The 26,619-nt window shown below is 40.0% G+C and overlaps 1 protein-coding gene across 31 annotated transcripts in view; it reads right to left on the bottom strand.

Annotated features, from left to right (window-relative positions):
* Nucleotides 1-26,619, bottom strand: part of LOC135111521 (scoloptoxin SSD14-like) — a 439,479-nt gene that overhangs the window by 203,029 nt on the left and 209,831 nt on the right. For all 31 annotated transcript variants that reach the window (XR_010273760.1, XM_064024900.1, XM_064024905.1 and 28 more), the window contains one exon: nucleotides 23,732-23,927. Coding sequence is in view for 30 of the 31 variants with exons in the window: in XM_064024900.1 (XP_063880970.1) it covers nucleotides 23,732-23,927 (196 nt within the window). In the remaining variant the exon portion in view is untranslated. The remainder of the gene's footprint in view (nucleotides 1-23,731; nucleotides 23,928-26,619) is intronic.

Raw genomic sequence — 26,619 nt, 5'->3', positions numbered from 1 at the left:
ACAGACAGAGCTGAAAGAGTTTGACTAGGCAAGGTGCAAGCACGGAGGCACAGTTTCGGAGAACAATAGGAGGGACCCCATTAGGTCCATAAGCCTTCCGAGGGTTTAGACCAGCGAGGGCATGGAAAACATCATTACGAAGAATTTTAATACGTGGCATGAAGTAGTCAGAGGGTGGAGGAGAGGGAGGAACAAGCCCAGAATCGTCCAAGGTAGAGTTTTTAGCAAAGGTTTGAGCAAAGAGTTCAGCTTTAGAAATAGATGTGATAGCAGTGGTGCCATCTGGTTGAAGTAGAGGAGGGAAAGAAGAAGAAGCAAAGTTATTGGAGATATTTTTGGCTAGATGCCAGAAATCACGAGGGGAGTTAGATCTTGAAAGGTTTTGACATTTTCTGTTAATGAAGGAGATTTTGGCTAGTTGGAGAACAGACTTGGCATGGTTCCGGGCAGAAATATAAAGTGCATGAGATTCTGGTGATGGAAGGCTTAAGTACCTTTTGTGGGCCACCTCTCTATCATGTATAGCACAAGAACAAGCTGTGTTAAACCAAGGTTTGGAAGGTTTAAGACGAGAAAAAGAGTGAGGAATGTACGCCTCCATGACAGACACTATCACCTCTGTTATGCGCTCAGCACACAAAGACGGGTCTCTGACACGGAAGCAGTAGTCATTCCAAGGAAAATCAGCAAAATACCTCCTCAGGTCCCCCCAACTAGCAGAGGCAAAATGCCAGAGGCACATTCACTTAGGGGGATCCTGAGGAGGGATTGGAGTGATAGGACATTATAAAGATATGAGATTGTGATCGGAGGAGCCCAACAGAGAAGAAAGGGTGACAGCATAAGCAAAAGGATAAGAGGTCAGGAAAAGGTCAAGAATGTTGGGCGTATCTCCAAGACGGTCAGGAATACGAGTAGGGTGTTGCACCAATTGCTCTAGGTCATGGAGGATAGCAAAGTTGTAGGCTAGTTCACCAGGATGGTCAGTGAAGGGAGAGGAAAGCCAAAGCTGGTAGTGAACACTGAAGTCTCCAAGAATGGAGATCTCTGCAAAAGGGAAGAGGGTCAGAATGTGCTCCACTTTGGAAGTTAAGTAGTCAAAGAATTTCTTATAGTCAGAGGAGTTAGGAGAGAGGTATACAGCACAGATAAATTTAGTATGAGAATGACTCTGTAGTCGTAGCCAGATGGTGGAAAACTCGGGAAGATTCAAGAGCGTGGGCACGAGAGCAGGTTAAGTCATTGCGCACATAAACGCAGCATCCAGCTTTGGATCGAAAATGAGGATAGAGAAAGTAGGACGGAACAGAAAAGGGGCTACTGTCAGTTGCCTCAGACACCTGAGTTTCAGTGAGGAAAAGAAGATGAGGTTTAGAAGAGGAGAGGTGGTGTTCTACAGATTGAAAATTAGATCTTAGACCGCGAATGTTGCAGAAGTTAATGAAGAAAAAGTTCTTCATTAACTTCACTTTCTTCATTTATGTCGTTCACATATATTACAAACTTTATCGGTCCCAACACTGACCCCTGTGGAACACCACTTTCAGCCAAGATGAATTTTGGTCTTGTATTACAGTTTTCATCTCTCTATCATTCAGATAATCCTCCATCCACTCCAGCAGTCTTCCTCCAATTTTTCCATAATTTTTTTATCTTCCATAGCAATCTTCAGTGTGGTACTTTGTCAAATGCTTTGTGTGTGTGTGTGTGTGTGTGTGTGTGTGTGTGTGTGTGTGTGTGTGTGTGTGTGTGTGTGTGTGTGTGTGTGTGTGTGTGTGTGTGTGTGTGTGAGAGAGAGAGAGAGAGAGAGAGAGAGAGAGAGAGAGAGAGAGAGAGAGAGAGAGAGAGAGAGAGAGAGAGAGAGAGAGAGAGAGAGAGAGAGAGAGAGAGAGAGAAAACGTGACAAGAGAGAGAGAGAGAGAGAGAGAGAGAGAGAGAGAGAGAGAGAGAGAGAGAGAGAGAGAGAGAGAGAGAGAGAGAGAGAGAGAGAGAGAGAGAGAGAGAGAGAGAGAGAGAGAGAAAACGTGACAAGAGAGAGAGAGAGAGAGAGAGAGAGAGAGAGAGAGAGAGAGAGAGAGAGAGAGAGAGAGAGAGAGAGAGAGAGAGAGAGAGAGAGAGAGAGAGAGAGAGAAAACGTGACGAGAGAGAGAGAGAGAGAGAGAGAGAGAGAGAGAGAGAGAGAGAGAGAGAGAGAGAGAGAGAGAGAGAGAGAGAGAGAGAGAGAGAGAGAGAGAGAGAGAGAGAGAGAGAGAGAGAGAGAGAGAGAGAGAGAGAGAGAGAGAGAGAGAGAGAGAGAGAGAGAGAAAACGTGACAGAGAGAGAGAGAGAGAGAGAGAGAGAGAGAGAGAGAGAGAGAGAGAGAGAGAGAGAGAGAGAGAGAGAGAGAAAACGTGAGAGAGAGAGAGAGAGAGAGAGAGAGAGAGAGAGAGAGAGAGAGAGAGAGAGAGAGAGAGAGAGAGAGAGAGAGAGAGAGAGAAAACGTGACAGAGAGAGAGAGAGAGAGAGAGAGAGAGAGAGAGAGAGAGAGAGAGAGAGAGAGAGAGAGAGAGAGAGAGAGAGAGAGAGAGAGAGAGAGAGAGAGAGAGAGAGAGAGAGAGAGAGAGAGAGAGAGAGAGAGAGAGAGAGAGAGAGAGAGAGAGAGAGAGAGAGAGAGAGAGAGAGAGAGAGAGAGAGAAAACGTGAGAGAGAGAGAGAGAGAGAGAGAGAGAGAGAGAGAGAGAGAGAGAGAGAGAGAGAGAGAGAGAGAGAGAGAGAGAGAGAGAGAGAGAGAGAGAGAGAGAGAGAGAGAGAGAGAGAGAGAGAGAGAGAGAGAGAGAGAGAGAGAGAGAGAGAGAGAGAGAGAGAGAGAGAGAGAAAACGTGACAGAGAGAGAGAGAGAGAGAGAGAGAGAGAGAGAGAGAGAGAGAGAGAGAGAGAGAGAGAGAGAGAGAGAGAGAGAGAGAGAGAGAGAGAGAGAGAGAGAGAGAGAGAGAGAGAGAGAGAGAGAGAGAGAGAGAGAGAGAGAGAGAGAGAGAGAGAGAGAGAGAGAGAGAGAGAGAGAGAGAGAGAGAGAGAGAGAGAGAGAGAGAGAGAGAGAGAGAGAGAGAGAGAGAGAGAGAGAGAGAGAGAGAGAGAGAGAGAGAGAGAGAGAGAGAGAGAGAGAGAGAGAGAGAGAGAGAGAGAGAGAGAGAGAGAGAGAGAGAGAGAGAGAGAGAGAGAGAGAGAGAGAGAGAGAGAGAGAGAGAGAGAGAGAGAGAGAGAGAGAGAGAGAGAGAGAGAGAGAGAGAGAGAGAGAGAGAGAGAGAGAGAGAGAGAGAGAGAGAGAGAGAGAGAGAGAGAGAGAGAGAGAGAGAGAGAGAGAGAGAAAACGTGACAGAGAGAGAGAGAGAGAGAGAGAGAGAGAGAGAGAGAGAGAGAGAGAGAGAGAGAGAGAGAGAGAGAGAGAGAGAGAGAGAGAGAGAGAGAGAGAGAGAGAGAAAACGTGAGAGAGAGAGAGAGAGAGAGAGAGAGAGAGAGAGAGAGAGAGAGAGAGAGAGAGAGAGAGAGAGAGAGAGAGAGAGAGAGAGAGAGAGAGAGAAAACGTGGCGGGAGTAACTATGACTCCTGGAGGTCCCGGGATGGTGTCATGCCGTGACTCCCCGAGTGACGTGAAAAACCTCCTTGAGACTTAGTTACTGGGGAAGCCTGCCTCCTAGTGGCGCCCGCTGGTAACGTAGGCACAAGCCTGCCGAGGCAGGATTGGGCCTGCGGCTAAAGTGCTTACCCCGCGAGATGAATGTGGGGCGGGGAGTTGGACAAATATTCCATCCTCCCTTCTCAATAAATGTTCATAGAGTAATGGGGCTCCGCCAGGCTTCGGAGCCCAGAACAGCTTCACTGGTCCGGAGTCCTTTCTGCTCCTTCGAGTTCTCTACCTCGTTGGGTGGTGGGCCGTCAGGGTGATTTGCCGAGTCGGTGGGCTAAACCCACTAACCCTCGACAGCGGTAGTCACTCTGGCGTTTCCGGGATGACGGCCCGCTGGTTTGGGGGTAGCGCTCTTCCTGCCCCCAAGGGCCAACGGGTTCATGGCTTTGAAATGGGGTACACGGGGCGGATGCGGTCCCAGTCCCCCTCGGGTCTGAGGGGCGTGCATAGAGCCTCCGTGCACGTCCTCTCAGACCCAGAGCGTCCTAGCAGAGCTCGTAGTCTGCGAACGGTTTGTCATGCTGCGGTGGGCCTAGTAGCTCAGGTAGCCAACCGTCTGGCTGAGGGTGGCGTGCTCAGAACCGGAATCCTGTCGGGGGCGACCTCGGCAGGTAGGTTTCGCATCGCCTGTGCCGTTGAAGACGGTAGGCGTGAGTAGTGTTGGCTTTAGCCCGCTACCCTATCGTCCCCTCCAAAGGGGTAATTCTTGCCGCCGGTGCCGGCTGCTTGGTAACGAGCGCTGGTGAACGGCGGCAGAATTAAGTATGACTCTCTCAAGGTAGCCAGAGAGAGAGAGAGAGAGAGAGAGAAAACGTGACAAGAGAGAGAGAGAGAGAGAGAGAGAGAGAGAGAGAGAGAGAGAGAGAGAGAGAGAGAGAGAGAGAGAGAGAGAGAGAGAGAGAGAGAGAGAGAGAGAGAGAGAGAGAAAACGTGACAAGAGAGAGAGAGAGAGAGAGAGAGAGAGAGAGAGAGAGAGAGAGAGAGAGAGAGAGAGAGAGAGAGAGAGAGAGAGAGAGAGAGAGAGAGAGAGAGAGAGAGAGAGAGAAAACGTGACAAGAGAGAGAGAGAGAGAGAGAGAAAACGTGACAAGAGAGAGAGAGAGAGAGAGAGAGAGAGAGAGAGAGAGAGAGAGAGAGAGAGAGAGAGAGAGAGAGAGAGAGAGAGAGAGAAAAAAACGTGACAGAGAGAGAGAGAGAGAGAGAGAGAGAGAGAGAGAGAGAGAGAGAGAGAGAGAGAGAGAGAGAGAGAGAGAGAGAGAGAGAGAGAGAGAGAGAGAGAGAGAGAGAGAGAGAGAGAGAGAGAGAGAGAGAGAGAGAGACTCCAGACTGTGGAATGTGTTTACAGACTGTGGAATGTGTTTACGGCAGCCACGAGTGATACACAGACAATGACACTCCAGCAGGTGAAAGTGGCTGCACACAGGTGGCGTAAAACACAAGCCCCCACACTAGTGCTGTGTTAATCATGTCTATATATATATAGTAGGATGAGTTTACTTTTTGTATATATTTTCTTCTTTACATTTAAGTATAGGCTTTTCAAATAACAGCATAAAAAACGTGTTGTTTTAAGCCTGATGTAAATTTTGTTTAAATAAAAAAAATAAAAAAAGAGAGAGAGAGAGAGAGAGAGAGAGAGAGAGAGAGAGAGAGAGAGAGAGAAAACGTGACAAGAGAGAGAGAGAGAGAGAGAGAGAGAGAGAGAGAGAGAGAGAGAGAGAGAGAGAGAGAGAGAGAGAGAGAGAGAGAGAGAGAGAGAGAGAGAGAGAGAGAGAGAGAGAGAGAGAGAGAGAGAGAGAGAGAGAGAGAGAGAGAGAGAGAGAGAGAGAGAGAGAGAGAGAGAGAGAGAGAGAGAGAGAGAGAGAGAGAGAGAGAGAGAGAGAGAGAGAGAGAGAGAGAGAGAGAGAGAGAGAGAGAGAGAGAGAGAGAGAGAGAGAGAGAGAGAGAGAGAGAGAGAGAGAGAGAGAGAGAGAGAGAGAGAGAGAGAGAGAGAGAGAGAGAGAGAGAGAGAGAGAGAGAGAGAGAGAGAGAGAGAGAGAGAGAGAGAGAGAGAGAGAGAGAGAGAGAGAGAGAGAGAGAGAGAGAGAGAGAGAGAGAGAGAGAGAGAGAGAGAGAGAGAAAACGTGACAGAGAGAGAGAGAGAGAGAGAGAGAGAGAGAGAGAGAGAGAGAGAGAGAGAGAGAGAGAGAGAGAGAGAGAGAGAGAGAGAGAGAGAGAGAGAGAGAGAGAGAGAGAGAGAGAGAGAGAGAGAGAGAGAGAGAGAGAGAGAGAGAGAGAGAGAGAGAGAGAGAGAGAGAGAGAGAGAGAGAGAGAGAGAGAGAGAGAGTGGATGGATGAAGGGAAGGTTATGGGGAGGGAAGGGAGAGGAAGACAGGGAGGGAGGGAGAGGGAGGGAGAGAGAGAGAGAGAGAGAGAGAGAGGAGAGAGAGAGAGATGATGGAGAGAGAGAGAGAGAGAGAGAGAGAGAGAGAGAGAGAGAGAAATTTTATTAGTAGTAACAATATTTGTGCATAGTGTACTACTGTTTCAACTCCACACCTATAGGCATAGGCTCACAGGCCTAGGCATATGTACTACAGCTGCATTAGATGCACAATAATTTTCAGATATTTTTTTCAAGCAAAAAGGTGTGTAATGCATCAGCAAATATGATGCTTCATAAATCTATGAAAACAATAAGAAAATGGATAAAATATTTAAAAGAAGAAAGAATATTAAAAACAAAAATTTCATGTTTAGAAAAAGGAAGTTCATGCATAATAAGGTCATTAGGCAATTAGTCAAGAGTGATAGATATGACAAATGAAAGGGATAGGTAGATAATATACATTTATACTATAAGAAAGCATTCATCAAGGTCCAACATTAAGACCATAATGAAAGTTTAAAAAAGTGAGTGCACTTGCAACAACCATTAAAAATGCTTTAAATTAAAGTGAATGAAGAAATTTGCATCTGCACCATCACCAAAATTAAGATGTTTAGAATCATGCTGTACCAAGTGCCATGGTACTCAAAACTGAGTTAAGTATAGGTCTGTGTTCCCTAAACATTCCTCTACCTAGCAAATGAGTCAAGAGGTACAGATTGCATAAGAACATAAGAAAATATGGGAAACACCAAGAAGCCATCAGGCCTACCCATGGCAGTCTCTGTATCAAACCTACCTACGTATTTCCACCTACCATCCCCATTCATAAATCTGTCTAATCTTCTCTTAAAGCTCCCTAATGACTCAGCACTAACAATCTGTTTACTGAGTCCATTCCATTCATCTACCACTCTATTTGAGAACCAATTCATTCCTATCTCTTTCTTAAACCTGAATTTTTCAAGCTTGAACCTGTTATTTCTTGTTTTATCCTGGTTAGTGATCCTACGAATTTTGGTTACATCCCCCATGTTATAACCTCTATACCACTTAAAGACTTCTGTTAGGTCCCCTCTTAACTTATATCTCTCTAAGGAATGTAAATTTAATAGTTTCAGTCTCGTTACATAAGGAATACCCCCATCCCCTTTATCCTTTTAGTCATTCTTCTTTGTACTGATTCTAATAGACCTATATAGTTCCTGTAATATAGAGATCATATACAGCAATAAGATTGAAATTCCCATTAAGTAAACATAACTTTAATTCCTCCATCGCACAGCCTTGAGCTAATCCCAAAGTTTTTTAAGTATAAAATGCCAAGCATCTTTTTAAAAGGGACCATGTGGTATAGAGAACTCTCAGTCAATGACAGCTACCCATGCAAGGAGCATAGTGCCATCAAGCACTTATGAGCCAACAGGAGTGTGGGAGACAAATCCTCTTGGCCAGTGTCCATGATTCCATTGCTGGTTATCATTTCTGTAATATTTCATCACCAAAATACAATTGCTATGAGTTGCATGAGTGGTGAAGGGAAAGGGGGGAGAAGTTCTTTTCCAAAGCCAGGGTGAGAGGCAGCTGCCACAGGCCACCAGGGTTGACAGTGACAATGACACTGATAACCTCAATGCATTCATGCATTATGATTCAGAATGACCATCCAGCAATGTAAATAAAATAGTAATACAGTAAACCTCTATTTTTCTCTTGTTTCTTTAACTTTAATAAACTTTATTAATACAGTGGATCCTCAGTTACTGAATACCTTCCTTTTCAAACAAATCAGCTTTCTAATAAAATTTTGAACTTATAATTGCTTCAGTTCCAATACCATAATTCAGTTCTCTAACAAAGTTACTTGACTTCAAGTACTAAAAGATGAAGCAAAAGCTCCAATTCATTACCAATTTATAGTTTCTATAAGTATTTCCATCATTTATATATATTTGGATGAAAGACTTCAATCTTTGAAGTAAAGTAAATGTGATCCCACTGGAGAGCTTCAATGTAAACAGTTTTCATGACTCAGGAGTAATCCCAAGCCACCTGTGGCTCTCTTGCACAAATGCATTTTCCCAGTAGCTTTTTCCAGCAGCAAGATCTCTAAGTGTTATGATCACCTTCTTTTTGGTAGTAAGTGGGTTGCTCCTCTCTGCGTCACTCTGTAAGGTTTCCCTCGCTAGATCAATGACAAAGAGAATATCTGCACAGTCTAAATGGTACTGTATTTGAGACACAGCTTTTCTCAAAAAAAAATTATCAAAAAAATGAATCTTATAAGGCCAACGATCAGCTTTGGGGCAGTGGCTAGTGGTAAGTCTATGGCAACATCCCGTCCCAGAGTGCCTGTCAAGTGACGTTGCAGACTATGGAGCGTCATCAGTGGCCCTTAAATCAAATCCAAAATATCTTTGCACATGTAAACAAAGTGATGATCACTTCTACACCACAAAAAAACTCTTTTTTTGTGAGATAACAATGTATAACAGGTCATACTTACTGTTAATTCACATGAAATAACACCAGTCAGGAAGAGATTAAGTGACTACGCTTACATTGCATTTACCAAAACAAATTCACAGTTGGTTACATACAGAACCTGGCAACATGCACAAGATTCACTGCATTGCTTAGTATGATGCCATTATTCCTTGAGGTATGACATGAATAGAACAAATTTATTTTCATGGATTTGAGTTTGAATTAAAAAAAACTACAATCATACTAAATTTTGAGATGAATAGAACCTATTTATCTTCACATTTTCTCTTGTTTTAGAAATGTACTGAATATTTCAAATAATAATACATTCTAAAGAATAAGGTAAATCTATTTTCTCACATCCTTATGCTTTGAAAATGTACTAAAATATTAAAACTAGCATTTCATGCAGAATGATGATAAAAAAAATATGATGCACAAACTTTATCATCTCTCTGGGCTCTGACAATGTCAATGCCTACACCATATTTGTTTACATCACACAGCAGGATTGGTCTAAAGACCAGTGTTGGTAGGTCCTAGCAAATATTAAAGTTTTTAAATGTAAAATATTATGATCTAATAAGGATCTGAATACATATGAGAGGGCTTCATATGTCAGGTGAAACCCTTCACTTCACATTCAGATCTTAAACCTGCTTATTTATCTTTTTTTTTTTTCCAATGCCTACCCAAACTGAGGTGTGTCTGATAAGACCATACATCTTATAAGCCATCGAATACAGTATCTTCTGATGAGTTCCATTTCACTAAGTTAATTCAATACATCTCTGGATAAATAATTTTTGAGCTGGAGATGTGGAGCAGTTATCTTGGCAGAAGAAGCACCTGCCATAAGCCAATAAAACAGGGTGGACAGGTGTCCAATAGCAGGTTAATCCATTTTACATTGATTCCCATAGGGAAAATAGTTTTGGTTTCCAAACATTTCAGATTCTGAATGGCATTTAGAAATTAATTAAGTTCGAGAACCACAGTTCCACTGGAATTTTACTTTCAATGTTGACATTCTCATTATTAGTATAATCAAATTAATCATTACATCATTACTGTTGTCATTACTGCAATGCCTAAAACAGAATGTGATAGCAGAGACATTGCACAACTTTCAAAAGAAAATGCAATTAAATATCTCTTATAATACCTGAGATATGTGTGTTTAAATGTTTCAATTTTTTTTTTTTTTATGGCACTAGGTACAGTATGATTCTAAGCACCTCAATTTTTCACTATGTGACAACTTCTCACTTGTATTGTTATCCTTTGCCTTTATTATTACAAAATTATAAGTTGTTATATACAGCAGCATGGTTTCTTTTAATGGCATTCAATTTGAAGACAGAACAACAACTCTGTATATTTTCCAGTACACTTGACAATGCATACAGGCTATGTAGCATTGCCACTCCAGTGTACTTATTACATGACTGTCTCCCTAGGTTGTGCCCTGTTGTCCTGCTGCAGACCCAGGTCAGGTCATTCATTCATGGTCACTTCAGGGTTGAGGTGGTACAAGTGCAGACAAGTACAATAAAATCCCTCTAACTCATTATTCAATTAGATGTTAATTTCTATAAGTTATAATGGTAAGCGGAAGGTTTTAAGATGGTAGGAAGTAAGAAAATGTTCCGTTTAAAAATATGAATCATATTCAACTGCTCAGCCCACCATGACCTTCCGCCATACCACCACCACCAAACAGCACCACTAAGTCTATCATTTGAAAAATTAATGTTATAGTACGCACAAATTTTTATTTTATTTTATTTTTTTTATGTAGAAGGGACACTGACCAAGGGCATCTGGTAACATGGACATTTTATAAGATTGATTTAGTTTCACATTAAAATTATTCTGGAATTTGATTTCAACTCAGCTGAGTGACGACTAGTCTTTTTTTATGCTCGAATAGGCCATCTATGCCAGTTACACCATGTCTTTACCACGCAATGCTCAACTTTCTTGAGAATGTTGTCAAAATTATCTTGGCTCATCCATATATACACAGAATCTTTTTGAGTCTCTTTTCAAATCACTAAAAAGATGGTGAAATTCCCTATAATGTTTTCTTTTGCAAATTATTTCATGTATTCCTCCTTTTCTTCTTTTAAGTTTTACATGAGTACTCTCAAGCAATATTAGCTCATCATCAGATGATGAGCTTGACATTTTTACTAAACAGCTGGTATATCACAAGTGATAAATAAACCTGCTACAGTGCCCCTCCCCGCATTGATAGGAGCAGATTAATCATGTCCTTTATGACAACTTACCAGTGCCAGAAACTAATGCGGGTCAGCACTGCTCAGCACCAGTTGCTCACATGAGAAAACCAGTGTTCTCTGTGCATGTGCCCTAACACTTCAATTCTTCCAAAAGGGAGCCTTTAATACATTTCTCATAATTTCAGGATATTATTTTTGACTGTTCTCTTTAGGAATTGGCACTTTCAATTGGACTTATTTTTAGCCCTCTTTGTTACCCCTGGCCAGAGCCCTTCTTACATAAAAAAACAAAAGTCCCAAGTGTATTACTAGAGCTACTTTTGAGCTATTGTAACAGGTTGCAACTGATCATTGAGTATTTCACATCAGCATGTGCTACACCAAGCCCATGTTATAAATGTGAACTTACCTGATGATATGCAGCAAACCTATGGTCTGGCTAAGAACCCAACAGTACAGGCCTGAAACTAATTAGAGTTCTTAGCTGGAATGTCCACATGGAGTGGAGAGTAAGCTGAGTTGGAGCAGTTGGTGGCTGAGTAGGAGTGCATTCCTTGAGGTGGGAATGTAAACTCACAAATCCCATGTTAAATTGCTTGTATTCAACTTGTATCTCCTCCCTTATTTATGGACCAATTTCTTTCATTCAAGAATCATTTTAATCAGGAAGGATAGGGGAATAAATTCTAGTGTCTAGTTTCTTGATATAGTAAAAAAAAAATATTTTTTTTTAAAGTTCAGTGAAAATAGTAAAAAAGTTTGATTTTTTAATATTTGCCAAAAATAAAAATTTACTTCAATAAACATTTCAGAGAGTAGGAATTGTTCCTCTCATATAGTTTCATAAGCTCCAATAGCCCATATTCATATAACATGAATGTCATCGGAGAAGATATTTTTTATATGGCAAAATCCGCCATTTTGAGATATTGCACAATAAAGTTTAAGAATTTAGTGTAATTTACCTAATGCAGCTAGGGAGTTGAAATTCACAGGATATATATTTCAAGATATATGGAAAAAGCAGACAGAGTTTCTTTTAGTTACTCTGATTGGTTTTGTACATAGGCCTAGAGCAATTCATGCTGTCACACTTAATTAGCTATCTTGGGGGTGAGAGGGGAGCAAAAATAATATTATATTTTGTTATATTTTGCCACATTTGTAAGTAAAAATTAGTGTTCTACTGTTTAAAATGAGTAAAATATTAATTAAAAATATATCTGATGCAAATACACTGATTATTTGTTACATTTATGAAAAAAAAAAAATCATAAATAAATTCAGGAAAAATTAGTTATGGCTAAAAATTTCCCATTCTCTAGCTGTACGTAGAAAGAGAACAGAAGATTTTCACAGGAGACTAAAGAGAACTGGGTAGATTTGGGTACCTCAAAAAAATATAGGAAAAAAGGGAAAAAAGTTATCATACCTGTACCGCGGTGTGCAAAACAGCAGATATTCATGACGAAACAACACAAAAAAATTTTGATCATAATGTTGCATATACCAAAAAAAAAACAAAAAAAGTGGAAAAATGCAGAAAATTATGATTTTTTTATATTTTTTTTAAGGGCCCCCATTGTACAATCCCTCCCTAATTGTAGCTCAGTAACTCCTCATGTGTAACCATGTAAATGACACTTGCTGTGTGCCTATAAATACTCAGGTCAAGGGTTTTGGATCCTACCTGATCCCAGACACTTGGTAATTAATGCACTCTTTAAGGTGGATTCTTAAATTTGAATTGATAATAATACTCATAACAAATATTAATGTCTTTGTCAGTAATTAATATATTTCTGACATACCTTCACCATCAAGGAAAATAATCTTCATACTTTGTACAATTATGATAAATTAGATGGACTTTTATCACCAGCACTTTAAATCTGCAGAACCACTTTTACAAGGGTTGTTGGTGACAGACAGGCCCCCAATGCTGGTGTCATCAGCAGAGCGTGTTATGTCCATCAGACCTGCCCAAGGATATTTCGTCCTGGATTATGTGGTCTCTCTTTTAGGCTGACACCTATTCTTAATTCTGAAATTACCTCCACTTGGCTATTATTATTTTTATTTCTCTATGTGCCACTCAGGGCAGAGCCACATACAGTAGGTAACAGAACTACTGTACAGTACCCTCCTTTTCATAGCCAGGATGGATTAGATCATTATAATGATAAATACCTACTAGCAGAGAGACATTATTATCTATTGTGATGCATGGATCAGCTAACACACAGACAAACTTTTCTTATCTGGCTAAATCTTTACTTAGACCACTGTGAGCTCTTTGTTGAGGCAAATGATTTACCATCACAGTTTCCTGAATATTTGTTGTTTTAGATCTTAGGCAAAGGGCATGATAGTCTTTTTCTTGCACAATTTGCATTTGTTGACAGTGGGATTAGTGCAGCTTTTGTTGCCATGTCAAGGATCTACACACCCATTTCATAATTTTAATTGTTGGGCTCCTTTTAGTTTCAATTTAGCATTTGAGTGTCTACAGCACTTAAACCATAAGTAATTCTTGCCCTGGTATAGCCAATACTAGGATTTACTTTTCTCTTCTTTTTGTTCCCCAATGCTAAAGTTCTTTACAGTTTCCTTCTCAGCTTGTTTTACAATTTCCTTCTCAGCCACAGATGTACTACTCTCTATTGTGAATTCCTCAAATAATGCTAAGCCTCCTCAATATTTAGTATTTGTTCTTTCAACTCTCTATTTATATTTTCCTTTATGGGAGCTAGTAGGTAGTTTAAGAGGAAGAATGAGCACATTTCTTCTCTATTAATATTAGGAGCATCTAGAGATTTGTAGACTTTCATATTTGGCAATAAACTGCTTGAGACTGGTAATGTTGTATTTAGGCTTCTGCATATTGGCTATTTTATCACCAGGGCATATCTAATTCTATCTTCTTTGCCATAAGTATCTTTTAGTAAATGCTTATGGTAGGTTCATAGTTAGATGCTTCAAGTTTAAATCCTGATATTAACTGTGCTGCCTCCCCCTCTAATTGGAACCTTAAGGTAGGCAAGTTCTTGAATGCCTGTCTTTATTTTAATGAATGGATCATATATATCCCATTGCTTTAATCACCTGGCCACATCATCACTAAAAGAGAGTAAATTTAGTTTGGGCAGTTTAAATCCTATTTCCTTGTTTTCTTGTTTTGGGATTTCTTGTGTGACTTCTAGTTTGGAGAAGACTTAATTAATTCCATTTTCATATAATATGTCCACCAACACCTCCTGCAGATTAACCTGTTCTAAAAATTCATATATTTTCTCACTGTTGATGTTAATTTTAGCTAGTGCATTTGTTATAGTTGTCTGTCTAGCTTTTGTTCATGTACATCATTGGTATGAATGAATGTTTCTGGATCCTTACTGAGGGTGATGATGCCTGCCTTGAGTTTTGCCTCTGATTCATTTCAGATTTATTAAATCCAACATTTTAAAATTTTAAGGGGATAGCAGCACAAATCAAAGAATCAAATTCATTCTTATTAGGGACAATTAGTATGGCATGAAGTGCCAGAAACACTAACAACTGCCAGACATATTTCACTCGGTGTTGTTTTAATGTGAGCTTTGCCATTTTCTGCAGTGCACTCTAGCGACACACAGAAAACTAGGTTTAGAGGCATATATGGCAAGCACAAGTCAAGGCACTAGCAAGGATCTAGTTCTAAAGACTAATTTGAGTACTTGGTATCAGTATGTGCTATTTTTTTTTTTTTTTATGTAGGAAGGATACTGGCCAAGGGCAACAAAAATCTAATAAAAGAAAATGCCCACTGAAATGCCAGTCCCATAAAAAGGTCAAAGCAATGGTCAAAAATTGGTGGATAAGTGTCTTGAAACCTCCCTCTTGAAGGAATTCAAGTCATAAGAAGGTGGAAATACAGAAGCAGGCAGGGAGTTCCAGAGTTTACCAGAGAAAGGGATGAATGATTGAGAATACTGGTTAACTCTTGTGTTAGAGAGGTGGACAGAATAGGGGTGAGAGAAAGAAGAAAGTCTTGTGCAGCGAGGCAGCGGAAGGAGGGGAGGTATGCAGTTAGCAAGATCAGAAGAGCAGTTAGCATGAAAATAGCGGTAGAAGACAGCTAGATATGCAACATTGCGGCGGTGAGAGAGAGGCTGAAGACAGTCAGTTAGAGGAGAGGAGTTGATGAGACGAAAAGCTTTTGATTCCACCCTGTCTAGAAGAGCAGCTGAAGAGCTATGGTAAGCCTGGATTATAAATGTGAATTCACCTTATGATATGTGGCAGACCTATGGTCTGGCTAAGCACCTAACAGTACAGGCCTAGGACTAATTAGAGTTCTTAGCTGGAATGTCTGTCTGGAGTAGAGAGTAAGCTGGTTTCCGGTTGAACAGAAGTTTGTTCCCTTGAGTGTAGCTGAGTAATTAATGCTTGCTGTGTGCCTATAAATACTCGTGTCAAGGGGTTTAGATCCTACCCAATTCCAGATACTTGCTAATTAGCCCACTTTTTAGGATGGGGTTCTTCAATCTGAATTAATAATAATACCCATAACAAATATTAATGTTTTTGTCAGGAATTAATATATTTCCAACAATACCATCACAAAAGGTAGTGTTGGTTGAGTTGCATTAAATCTTACTTCCACTTTTCTTTGATGCTACTTGAGTCCTGAGAAATTAATCATTATAATAATTACTCTTTTTACATCTTCATTTCCTCTTCATAAGTCCCATGCAAAGGATGGCCAACACAGAAATGACTGAGATATCCTGTCATGTCTAACATCTTCCACTCATACAACACCTACACCTCTATTACTCCTAGCATTCATACCTATAGCTACAAGCATATGTATCTAGACAGATCAATCACAAATAACACCTGAAGGGGAAATTTTTATGTTTTTTCCCTACAATAAATAGGATAAGCAATTAAAGATAACAGCAGCTGATCACTATAAGTACAGTACATGACATAAATATTGGCTACATCAACCTTCAGTCCAGCTCAGGAGAATACAGCTGATAAAACTTTAAGAGATGATTCAGTAATCTGATTTTTATTCTTTATCAGCGTCCCATTATGATTACTGTATCGTGTTAGGCATGATGAAGCAATCAATAGTTACCATCTTTTATGACATGGATAGATGAGTTTTGTACCCACATCTTGAATAGCTCTGTGAGTGACGTTGCCTCATCATGTTTTAAGCAAAGGCAAATTGGTTCCCAAAGCAAACTACACAATAACTTAAATATTCAATTATACTTGAACTCATTGCACACTTGGCAACACTGTAAAGATAATGGAAGAAGTCATCTGTTGCTTCTGTAGCCTTTCAAGGTCATTCAGTGATCTAACAGTCTGCCTCTGGAAGGAGTTGCTAGTTTGTGAGTGTTCAAGACAACAGTGCTTCGTCACTTTTATCTTATCTGAGGAGTATGGAAAAGTATAGACCAGTGAACAGTATTATTAATACTATTTTATCACTCCATACAGTAGGCCACACTATAAACAATATTGCAGAAAACACTGGCACCAGTGACAGAAGTGTGAGATGTGTGCAACAGATTTCAAATTCTGGTGGGGAAGATTTGTCATGCAAGAAGTTACTCCCCTGGCAAGCCTCACAAAACCAACCCAAGGACACTCCACATCATTAGGTGTGATGCCGAAGTGTCCCAGTGTTTTTTTTTTTTATGTCACTGGTCAAAGGCAACAAAATTAATAGGAAAAAAAAAGGCCCACTCAAGTGCCAGTTCTCAAAAGACTGCCAAATGAAAAGTAAGTTGATGGAGAATAAGTATCTTGGAACCTCCCTCTTCCAAGAGTTCAAATTATAGAAATAAGGTAATACAGAAGCATGCAGGGAGTTCAAGAGTTTACCAGAGAAAGGGATAAATGACTGAATATACTGATTATCTCTTGCATTAGAGAGGTGGAAAGAATAGGGGTGAGACAAAGAAAAAGACATGCATTGATGCCAAGGGAGGAGGGGAGGAATGCTGTTAGCAAGATCAGAAGAGCAGTTAGCATGAAAATAGTGGTAGAAGATAGCAAGAGATGCAACATTGTGGAAAAAAAGAGAAAAACTAAAAACAGTCAGTTAGAGAGGAGTTGATAAGATGAAATGCTTTTGGTTCCATCCTTTCTAAGACTGGAAATGAGTGGAACACACCCATACATGTGAAGCATACTCCATACAGAGATGGGTAAGGCCTCTGTACAGAGTTAGCAGCTAGGGGGTGTGAAAAACTGGTGGAGACAACTCAGAATGCCTAACTTCATAGAAGCTGTTTTAGCTGATGAGATGTGAAGTTTCCAGTTTAGATTTTACTTCGGCAAATCACTTGTCTGCTAGATGGTGCCGTTCACATGAGATACACTACACTTCGCCACACAGTCAGTTACTACACAGACACCACATAACTCGGACGTCGGTCCTGCCTCCTGTTCTGTTGTTACGACTTCTGTTATCGAGGAGTGATAGGAATATTACAGTTTTCTTGTTTGGATTGTGTATTATGATTTCCATTACCTGTTATAAGGGTGGAATATTGTCTTTAGTTATCCGTTACCTGATTATAGGGCGGAGTATTGCCTATGGATATCCGTTACCTGATAAGGGCGGAGTGTTGCCTATTTGAATCCGATACCTGATTTAAGGGCGGATTATGAACTATAAATATCCGTTACCTTGTATAAGGGCGGATTATTGGTTATATGATATCCGTTACTTGGTATAAGGCGGATTATTGGTAAATATTTTATGCTATATATATATAACAATATTTGGGCACTCTCGTGAGCTGACATAGGTGCGAGATGGTTCCATCTTGTTACCCATTATTGGGGCAAGAGGAATATTGCCTTATTTACAAGCCTGGGGGCGTTTGACTTCCCAGATTACTATAAGGAAGGAGTTTTTGATTTAAAGTTACCCTGTGTGTGACGTTAAGGCACCCGTGGGGTTATAAAAGGAATTGCTGTTAAAAGGGGTGGCATCTTGTTAACATTAGCCGCCATGTCTAGGACGCCTTCTGATGCTTGCCCCAGTCCTGAGAGATTCAGAACTACCAGCATGCCACGCACCTCAGCTAAGGTAAAGGAACTACACAAGGGGAGTAAACATGAAGAAAGATCCAGATCTAAGAGCCGTTCTACTCGTCATGAGAGGTTAAGTTACTCTCGGTCACCTTCCCCTTCTCCAAAATACGCTGGTGAAGACAGCACTGCGCCTTCTTTGGGCATGATTATGGATGCTTTGACTGAGTTGAGGAAAGACATGGACAAGCTTAAGAAGGAAAATAGGGTTGTGAAGTCAAAAGCAGTTCATAACAATGCTCCCCTGTAGGTGTCAAATAATACTTTGATGCCTGATTCTCAGGAATCACAGGCAGGATTTTCTGGATTTAGAACTCCACTGAGGGAGGACAGTGATGAGGAAGAGGAAATCCAGAGGGATGTTCCTCATGATAGTATATTGTTACAAGGTGCTAAGAATTATGGACCCATGGAAACTGTCTCAAAAGAACTTGACAAGGAAATTGCTGCAATGGTGAACCACCTGTTCATTAATGGCATGAGGCAGAAAGATTACAAAGCCATTGTAGAGGATGAGGTGACATTTAGACCAAATAACTGCCATGCATTAACTCAAGTGGATTACAACCCACAGGTCCTGGACGCGCTGCCTGCAGAGGCAAAGAAGGCAGACTTCCGCTTAAGGGAAGTGGGAAAAAGATATTACCAAGGCAGCTACTATTGTTGTAAAATTGCTTACTGTGCTAGACAAGGTGGCACGTGATTAAGAGCACCAAGTTATTGCAAATGAGGTGGCCATGCTCAATGGTGCATTGGCATTATTGGGTAATGCCCACTACAGAAATAACTTGAACAGGCAACATATCATAAAGAGGGACATTAATCCCAAATATTCTCATTTGTGTGCTGACAAGGTTCCCATGAGGGGTCTATTGTTTGGGGATGACCTGTCACAAGCCAACAGAAATATTGAGGAGGCAGAAAGGCTGAAAACCAAATTCACTTTTAAGAAGCCTACATCTTGGACTGCAAGCAGTGGCAGATTTGGTGGAGGTAAACAATGTAACTTTTTTGCCAAGGCCTCCTCCCGTGGATTCCCATCCAGATATCAGCCGTATGGTTTTCGCAGGATGCCCTCCAGTGGTGAACACAGGCGCTCCTACCCTGCTCAAGCTTGGACAACAAAAAACGTGAGAGGCCGGGGTCAACATAACCCCTGGCGTTAACCCAGGTGAAAGAACAATTTGAGGCTGGGGAACTTCACAAGTTTATCAATAAATGGCATGTGATTACAAGTGGTCTGTTCATTTTGGATATGGTGGAACATTGTCATCTGAATATAGATGAAGCTAATATCGGATATTTATTTAGAGAGGATATACAGTATGTCTTTAGTGAGGAAGATAAACTGATTATGCATCAGGAGATTAAAAAATTGTTAGAGATAAAGGCCATCATAGAGACACATGGCCAGGATCAACAAATACTTTCACCAGTTTTTCTGAGGAAGAATAAGACGGGGGATTATAGGATGGTGTTAAATCTTGAAAAACTGAACAGGCATGTAGAATATACTCATTTTAAAATGGAAAATTTTGAACAAGTATTACAGTTGCTTAGTCAAGGAGATTATATGGCTCCTATAGACCTTAAGAAAGCCTATTATTCAGTAAAAATTGCAGAGGAACAACAAAAATATCTGTGTTTTAGATGGTTGGATAAGATTTACCAGTTCACATGTCTACCTAACAGGTTTTTGGATGGTCCTCGTCTATTTACAAAACTTCTGAAGCCAGTTTTCTCTACACTTAGGCATAAAAGCCACAACATCACTAGTTATATTGATGATACGCTTCTGTGTAGTAGCTCTTTGCCGAGATGTTTTGATTGCATGAATGACAACATTCAGTTGTTGCAGAGTGTAGGTTTCTGCATAAATGTGGAGAAATCTGTTTTCGGTCCCACTACGCGTATTGAGTATTTAGGTAACGTGATAGATTTGGTGGCCATGACAGTTACCTTGCCGGCGCGTAGGAGGGATGAGATTATACAGCATTGCTCTCTTTTAGTCAATAGACAGAAAGAAAAAATTAGAATTGTGGCAAGAGTGATTGGCCTGCTGGTGGCAGCAATCCCAGCTGTAGAGATGGGGAAGATGCACTATAGGAGGATGGAAAGAGCAAAGATCAAGGCTTTGGAAGAGGCATGTGGAGACTTTAATAGATGGATGAACATTACAGGAGATTAGAACAGATTTAAACTGGTGGATTAAGGAATTGGAGAATCAAAACAGGAAAATATTCAGAAATGCACCAGATACTGAGTTGTTCACAGATGCTTAAAATCTAGGATGGGCAGGTTGCCAAAATAGCATCACTACCAATGGCAGATTGCATTAATGTGTGAACGCACCCCTGAAGAGGTGCGTTCACACATTAATGCGTGAATTATTGGCTATGTTATTCTCATTTAGATCTTTTACACATCTCCTTAGAGGTTTACACGTCAGGGTGTTATGTGATAACACCACAGCGATTAATTATGTGAATGAGATGGGAGGTGTTAAGTCAATAGTTTGTGACGACATTAGTAGGAACATCTGGGAATGGTGTCTTAGTAATGGGGTATGGCTGACAGCTTCCCACATACCAGGCAAATGTAACGTCATGGCCGAAGAGGCATCATGTTCCTTTAATGACGGACATGAGTGGCAGCTGAATGAAATGATATTTAAGGAATTGTGTTCTATATTTGGGAATCCTTGTATAGACCTATTCGCTTCACGTTTGAACAAACAAATGACTCCATTCTGTGCATGGACACCAGATCCAGAGGCTGCATATATTGATGCAGTTACAATTCCGTGGGCTAAATTTAAATTGGTTTACCTCTTTCCTCCCTTCTCTCTGATCTCTAGATGTCTGCAGAAGTTAAGGGAGGAAAGGACCAGAGGATGGATCATAGTGCCACTTTGGCCATCACAACCGTGGATGGGGGTGCTCCTTCGGATGCTAGCAGACGACCCTCGGGTCATACAGAGAAGGAAAAATGTGCTAATGCATCCGTCAACTGCTGAGGAACACCCAATAATGAAACACACAAATTTGATGGCTTGTCAGTTGTCCGGAAACAACTTGGAGAACGTGGCATATCTAAAGAAGGTATGGAAATCATTATGGCCTCTTGGAAACCAGCAACAGGTAGACAATACAACACTCACATCAAGAGGTGGACACTCTTTTGTAGGGAACATTAATCCCATTGCACCATCTATAGCAGATATATTAAACTTTGTCTCATAACTTTCAAAGGAATGTGGGTTATGAAAGCATTAACACGGCGAGAGGGACTCTATCTGCAATAGGAATTATGGTGGAAGGCTGCAGAGCGGGTAATCACCCACTTGTCAACAGATTTCTGAGGGGAGTCTTCAACTTACACCCTTCTACATCCAGGTATGCGACGACCTGGGATGTGAAACTTGTATTACAAAAGATAAGACTCATGGAACCACTACACAGCCTAACACTGAAAGACTTATCGCTAAAAATGGTGATGCTGATGGCAATGACACAAGCAGCCAGGATCCAAACTTTGCACTTATTGTTGGTGAATATGGCATTTGGAGAAGAATCTGTTTCAGTTTTGTTAGGAGGTAACAACAAGCAATGCAGGCCAAAATTTAATGTTCATACTATTGTATTTAAAGCTTATCCTCAGGATTACAGATTGTGTGTAGTTAAGGCTATGAAAGAATATATAGAAAGAACTGAGAGGCTAAGGACAGAATCTGGAAATGCAGATGGGAGATTACTCATAAGTTATATAAAACCTCATAGGAGTGTTTCTAAGGACATGGTGGCAAGGTGGCTTAAGACCATGTTATGTAAGTGTGGGATTAATACCAAGAGGTACACAGCAGGTAGCATTAGACCTGTGTCAGTGTCTAAGGCCAAGGCACTGGATGTGCCTATTGCCACCATCATGGCAAAAGCTGGTTGGACGCAGGAAGCCACATTTGCTAAATATTATAATAAGGATATACAAGGGGAAATAGACCCTTTTCAAGAAGCAGTGCTAGGCTCAGTATAATGTAAGGTTTGAAATGTTATCAGCAGTAAAAATCATGTTCTATTTTCATAAATGACAATGGGGTTTTTGTAATAGGAACTTTTATTTACACCTATTTACAAAATGTGAATTTTGACAGAACCCTTTACATACAACACCCACATGACTTTAAAATCTCATGTGAACGGCACCATCTAGCAGACAAGTGATTTGCCGAAGTAAAATTACAGAAGTACATGAGACTTACCGTAGGTTAGTTGAAATGTGCTTCGGATTTTGCGAGGCACATCACGTCTGCTAGATGGTAGAGTTCACATGCCCTCCACTCCCTCCCTTTGTTAATTGATGATTCTTGGTTTACACAACAAAAATTCACTGACTGGAAGGGTTGGGAGATAATATTTCATGTGGGTAGTTGTATCTTTAAAGACTGACTGTGTGGCGAAGTGTAGTGTATCTCATGTGAACTCTACCATCTAGCAGACGTGATGTGCCTCGCAAAATCCGAAGCACATTTCAACTAACCTACGGTAAGTCTCATGTACTTCTGTAATTATAAGTAAAGGATAGACCAAGGATGTTCAGTGTAAAAGAGGGGCACAGTGGAGTGTCACTGAAGAAGTGGGGATACTTATCTGGAACATTCTGTTGAGTTGACAGATGGAGGAATTGAGTTTCTGAGGCACTGAACAATACCAAGTTTGCTCTGCCCCAATCAGAAATTTTTGAGAGATCAGAAGTTAGGCATGCTGTGGCTTCCTGTGTGAGGTGTTTACCTCCTGAAAGGTTGGATATCTATAAAAAGACGTGGAAAAGTGCAGGGTGGTATCAACAGCATAGGAATGGGTAGGACAAGAAGTGTGTCTGGCAGACAATAAAAGGAAACTAATCCTGAACTGCTAAATGAAGTGTCTGTCAGGATAGTGCAACATCAAGTGCATGATAACCTTGGGTACAGACATATAGTGGCATGACCTAAACCTCTCCTAACAGAAGTTAACATTAACAACAGACTTCAGTTTTGTCACAAGTACCTCCATTGGGATGTTGAGAAATGGAAAGGAGTACTTTGGAGTAATGGGACTAAATTTACAGTTAACAGCAGCAGGAAAGGACAAATGTATCATCTCCCAAGCAGCAACTTGTATGCCGCTAAATTCACTCAGTATTCTGCTAAATTCCCGGATTCCCTAATGGTATGGAGCTGCTTCTCATACCATTGCTTGTAGTGCTGCCAAAAAATGTTTTTTGAACAAAAAAAAATTATTTGGAACTACTCTGCAACAATCTCCCTGACTACTTCAATGTGTGCCAAGCCCACACACTAGTGCAAGACAACACACCCTGCCAAAGAACAAAATCTGTGACAACCTGACTTCACAACTGCTATGTGGACTTCATTCAGGACTGACCAGCCAATTCTCCTGACCTTAGTCCCATCATCAAATGCAAGTTATGTGATTGTGACATCTCCATGCTTCCCCAACTAGAAGGTGCACCCATCAGATTGTGGGCAGAAATCCTTCTGTTCACATTGCAAAAATTGGTGGAGAGTATTCCATCACATCTTAAAGAATGCATTAGATGTAAGGGAATGCTGACTAAATATTAATAATGAGATAAGTAATCACAGTTTCTTGTTCTATCACATTTTAACGAGATAGACTGCAAGTTCACACAACTAATATTTATGTCACATACTGTAAGAAGCTAATTACTTGAATAAAAAAACTGCCATGATTTCAAAGAAAGTTAATTTATTCAATTTGTGACTGATGACTTCCCACTCTATTGGTTTATTTTCTACAAAAAAAAAAAAAAAACTGACTTAAAGTGAAGGTCAGCTACAAACCTCATGCTTGGCTCATTCAGTATGTCAATTTGGTTGAACTTGAGTGCCCTGGCCATGTGCCAGTTGACGAGGTGTCCCTCTTCACACAAATTTATGGTGGGCTCTAAGAGATCACTCCAAGGAAGTCGGCCTCCAAATCTTGTATATAATTCTCTGTAGCCCCGCAGTTCTCCTGGGACAGCCACAGCTAAACCACCTGAATACAAAGCAAATTAAAGGAAACCTTTCATAACTAATCAAAATCTTACTTTGTAACTCATAAAAACAGTAAATCAATAAACACATTTCCACTGATCAAAACAGATGTTATGTGACAACAAATTTACATCAAATATTATTTATCACAGTAAAAGATTTTGTCTTTGGCACACTTTTAGCATAAAAGTAATGAATAAAAAAAGAGTGGTCCTATCAATTAATTACATGAAAAGAATCTAAACTGGACCTGATAACCCATTTCATGAATAAAAGTCCTCAAAGGAGAAGCTACTAACACTCATCAAACAACTTTTTATTCACCTTTTATGGCTTAGAGAAAATACAAATATATATTTTTGAAAATCCATGTCTCAGAAATAAGATTCATCAACTGTTGCCAACTCTTGAGAGATGCCTTCAGAGTGAATGAGGAGTAAGAGAGACAGAGACAGACACTTATGGAACCCTCCCCAAATGGAGATTCCAAGGCTGTTTTTTTTTTTTTTTCAAAATCATGAATATAATTTTGGTAATAAGAGTGTGTAGATATCTGCAGAGAAGTGTTGATACTAAGAGAGAGATTGTCTTTTGAGCATAGGCTGCAACTGCGCTCTGTGTTATTGAGACACAAAAGAAACAGGCGGAGAGGACACAGGGAGGGTCAGCAACTAGTTTGCAACACACCCTTATCCTTCCATATACACTTCCCTGAGAGTGATAAAAGTAGCTCTGGCTTTAGTTGCAAGCTAAGAGTAAATGGACCATAACACCTTTTTCATACATGTAGGGGAGAGTGGGGCACATTGAACCATTTGATTTTCCAGGATTAGTTTTTCTTCCTGCCCACAGATGCCTGCCATGTAAAAATTGTCTATTCAACACCAGTAAGATATCAGCCTTCAGTGATGAAAGATGCACTCCAAGGCTATTATCTAAAATTTGAACCCAAAAATAATTTTTTTAGAGTGAGTACCGATCCTGCTTATAATCTTTATGTAGATGATGATTCTAATCAAACTACTGAAGTGGATGATATAATAAAGAAAGATTACAAAAACACCTTCATTACATATGAGTAGACTTATACCAGGATTTGAAAAATATTTTTTTCTAATGGCAAGAAATGGGGCACATTCAACCACTAAGGAAGGGGACATTGAGGATGGTTCAATGTACCCTTACACACTCTTCAAAGTACCCAGTGTTTGCTGTTCAGTATAGACTACCTACTATAGTCAGTGTATTATGAATTAGTATAATATAATATGCTTAGCAGTCTGTAATATTGTTCTGTATATTTTAGAAGATGGTGCAATACTATAAGGCTAAAACTAACAAAAGTAAGGTTGATGGAAACTTGATGAAAAGAGCTGTTGAAGAGGTAACTAAAGGAAAGTTTATAAGAGAAGAGAATTACATTATCATGGTATTTCAAGAAGCTCCAAACAGGACGAGCGGAAGAAACCAAGGATTATGCTCTAAAATACAATTCAAGACAGGTTAGTATTAATAAATTGAATAAGAATAATATGATAATAGTTGTTTTGTTCTTACTCACTAATGAATATAAGAAATTATAAACCAGCATAAAGACATGAGTAGCCTAATGAATCTTTTTATTTTTTTTTAGGTTTTTACTGAAGAAGAAGAGGGGCTTAAAGATTATATTTTAACTTGCTCCCTCATGTTTCATGGTTTAAGCCTGGAAACAGTAAGGCATTTTGCATTTGAATATACATTAAAGAAGCAAAAGAAATACCACAAATAATAACTTACAAATGTGAATAGAGTAAGAATGCCATGTAACCAAGAGAAACACTTTTGTTTTTATATGTAACCAAAGAAAGTACCTTTTTTTTTTTTATAAAAATTGAAACAATTATTGATATGTGCTTTTCCAGTTAACCCATTGCTACTGTTGATACCACAAAGGTGTAATTCATGTTACAGTTTCCTGTGCGATTGGACCAGTACTAATGTTAACAGAGTGAGATTGTCATGTAACCTCAGGAAAGACTTTTTTTCTTGTCATCTACTTCTATATTTTTATATTTTTTACAAGTGAAACAAGTTCCTCTAATTACAAACTGTAACTGACAAAATAAAAATTATATGATTCCAAAGCAGTGTACTTATTTTTCCATGGGTTAATGTGTTTTTTCAGCATGGTTCAACCTGCCCCTTGATAGTATTCACATTGAACAACTTTGGAAAATATTTTTCCATTGCCAAATTCAGCCCTAAGAAATGGTGTTACACCAAATATTGTTGAAGAGAAATATTAACATAAAAGATGATCTTCAACATGGCATGTACTCGTAGTAGACTGAACTCAGGGTAATAGATTCTCTCCACAGAAGAAATTCTAAAAAACCTCTTCAATGTGCCCCATTCTCCCCTACTCCTTTTACTTCATCTTTTTATCTTCCAAGCAGTCTTCTATCAGGACATTTAGTGTCACTCAAGATACACTCTTTACAAACTCTACATTCCAATATGGCCATGCCATATAAATGTCTCCTTTTCCCCCATTATGCCACTCCAATGCTTCACTCTATTTCCAAAGTGCTCAAAATGCACTCACACTTTTTTGGTGCTCTCACCATTCCAGCTTGCCACTCCACATGCTATTCTCTTAAAAGTAATTTCCACGGTATGTACTCTGAATGTTGTGCTCTATGTCTAAGTCT

The sequence above is a fragment of the Scylla paramamosain genome, chromosome 22 (assembly GCF_035594125.1).
Source record: "Scylla paramamosain isolate STU-SP2022 chromosome 22, ASM3559412v1, whole genome shotgun sequence".
Classification (NCBI taxonomy): Eukaryota; Metazoa; Arthropoda; class Malacostraca; order Decapoda; family Portunidae; genus Scylla; species Scylla paramamosain.
The sequence above is the reverse complement of the archived record's forward strand: the minus strand, read 5'-3'. Positions and strand labels throughout refer to the sequence as shown.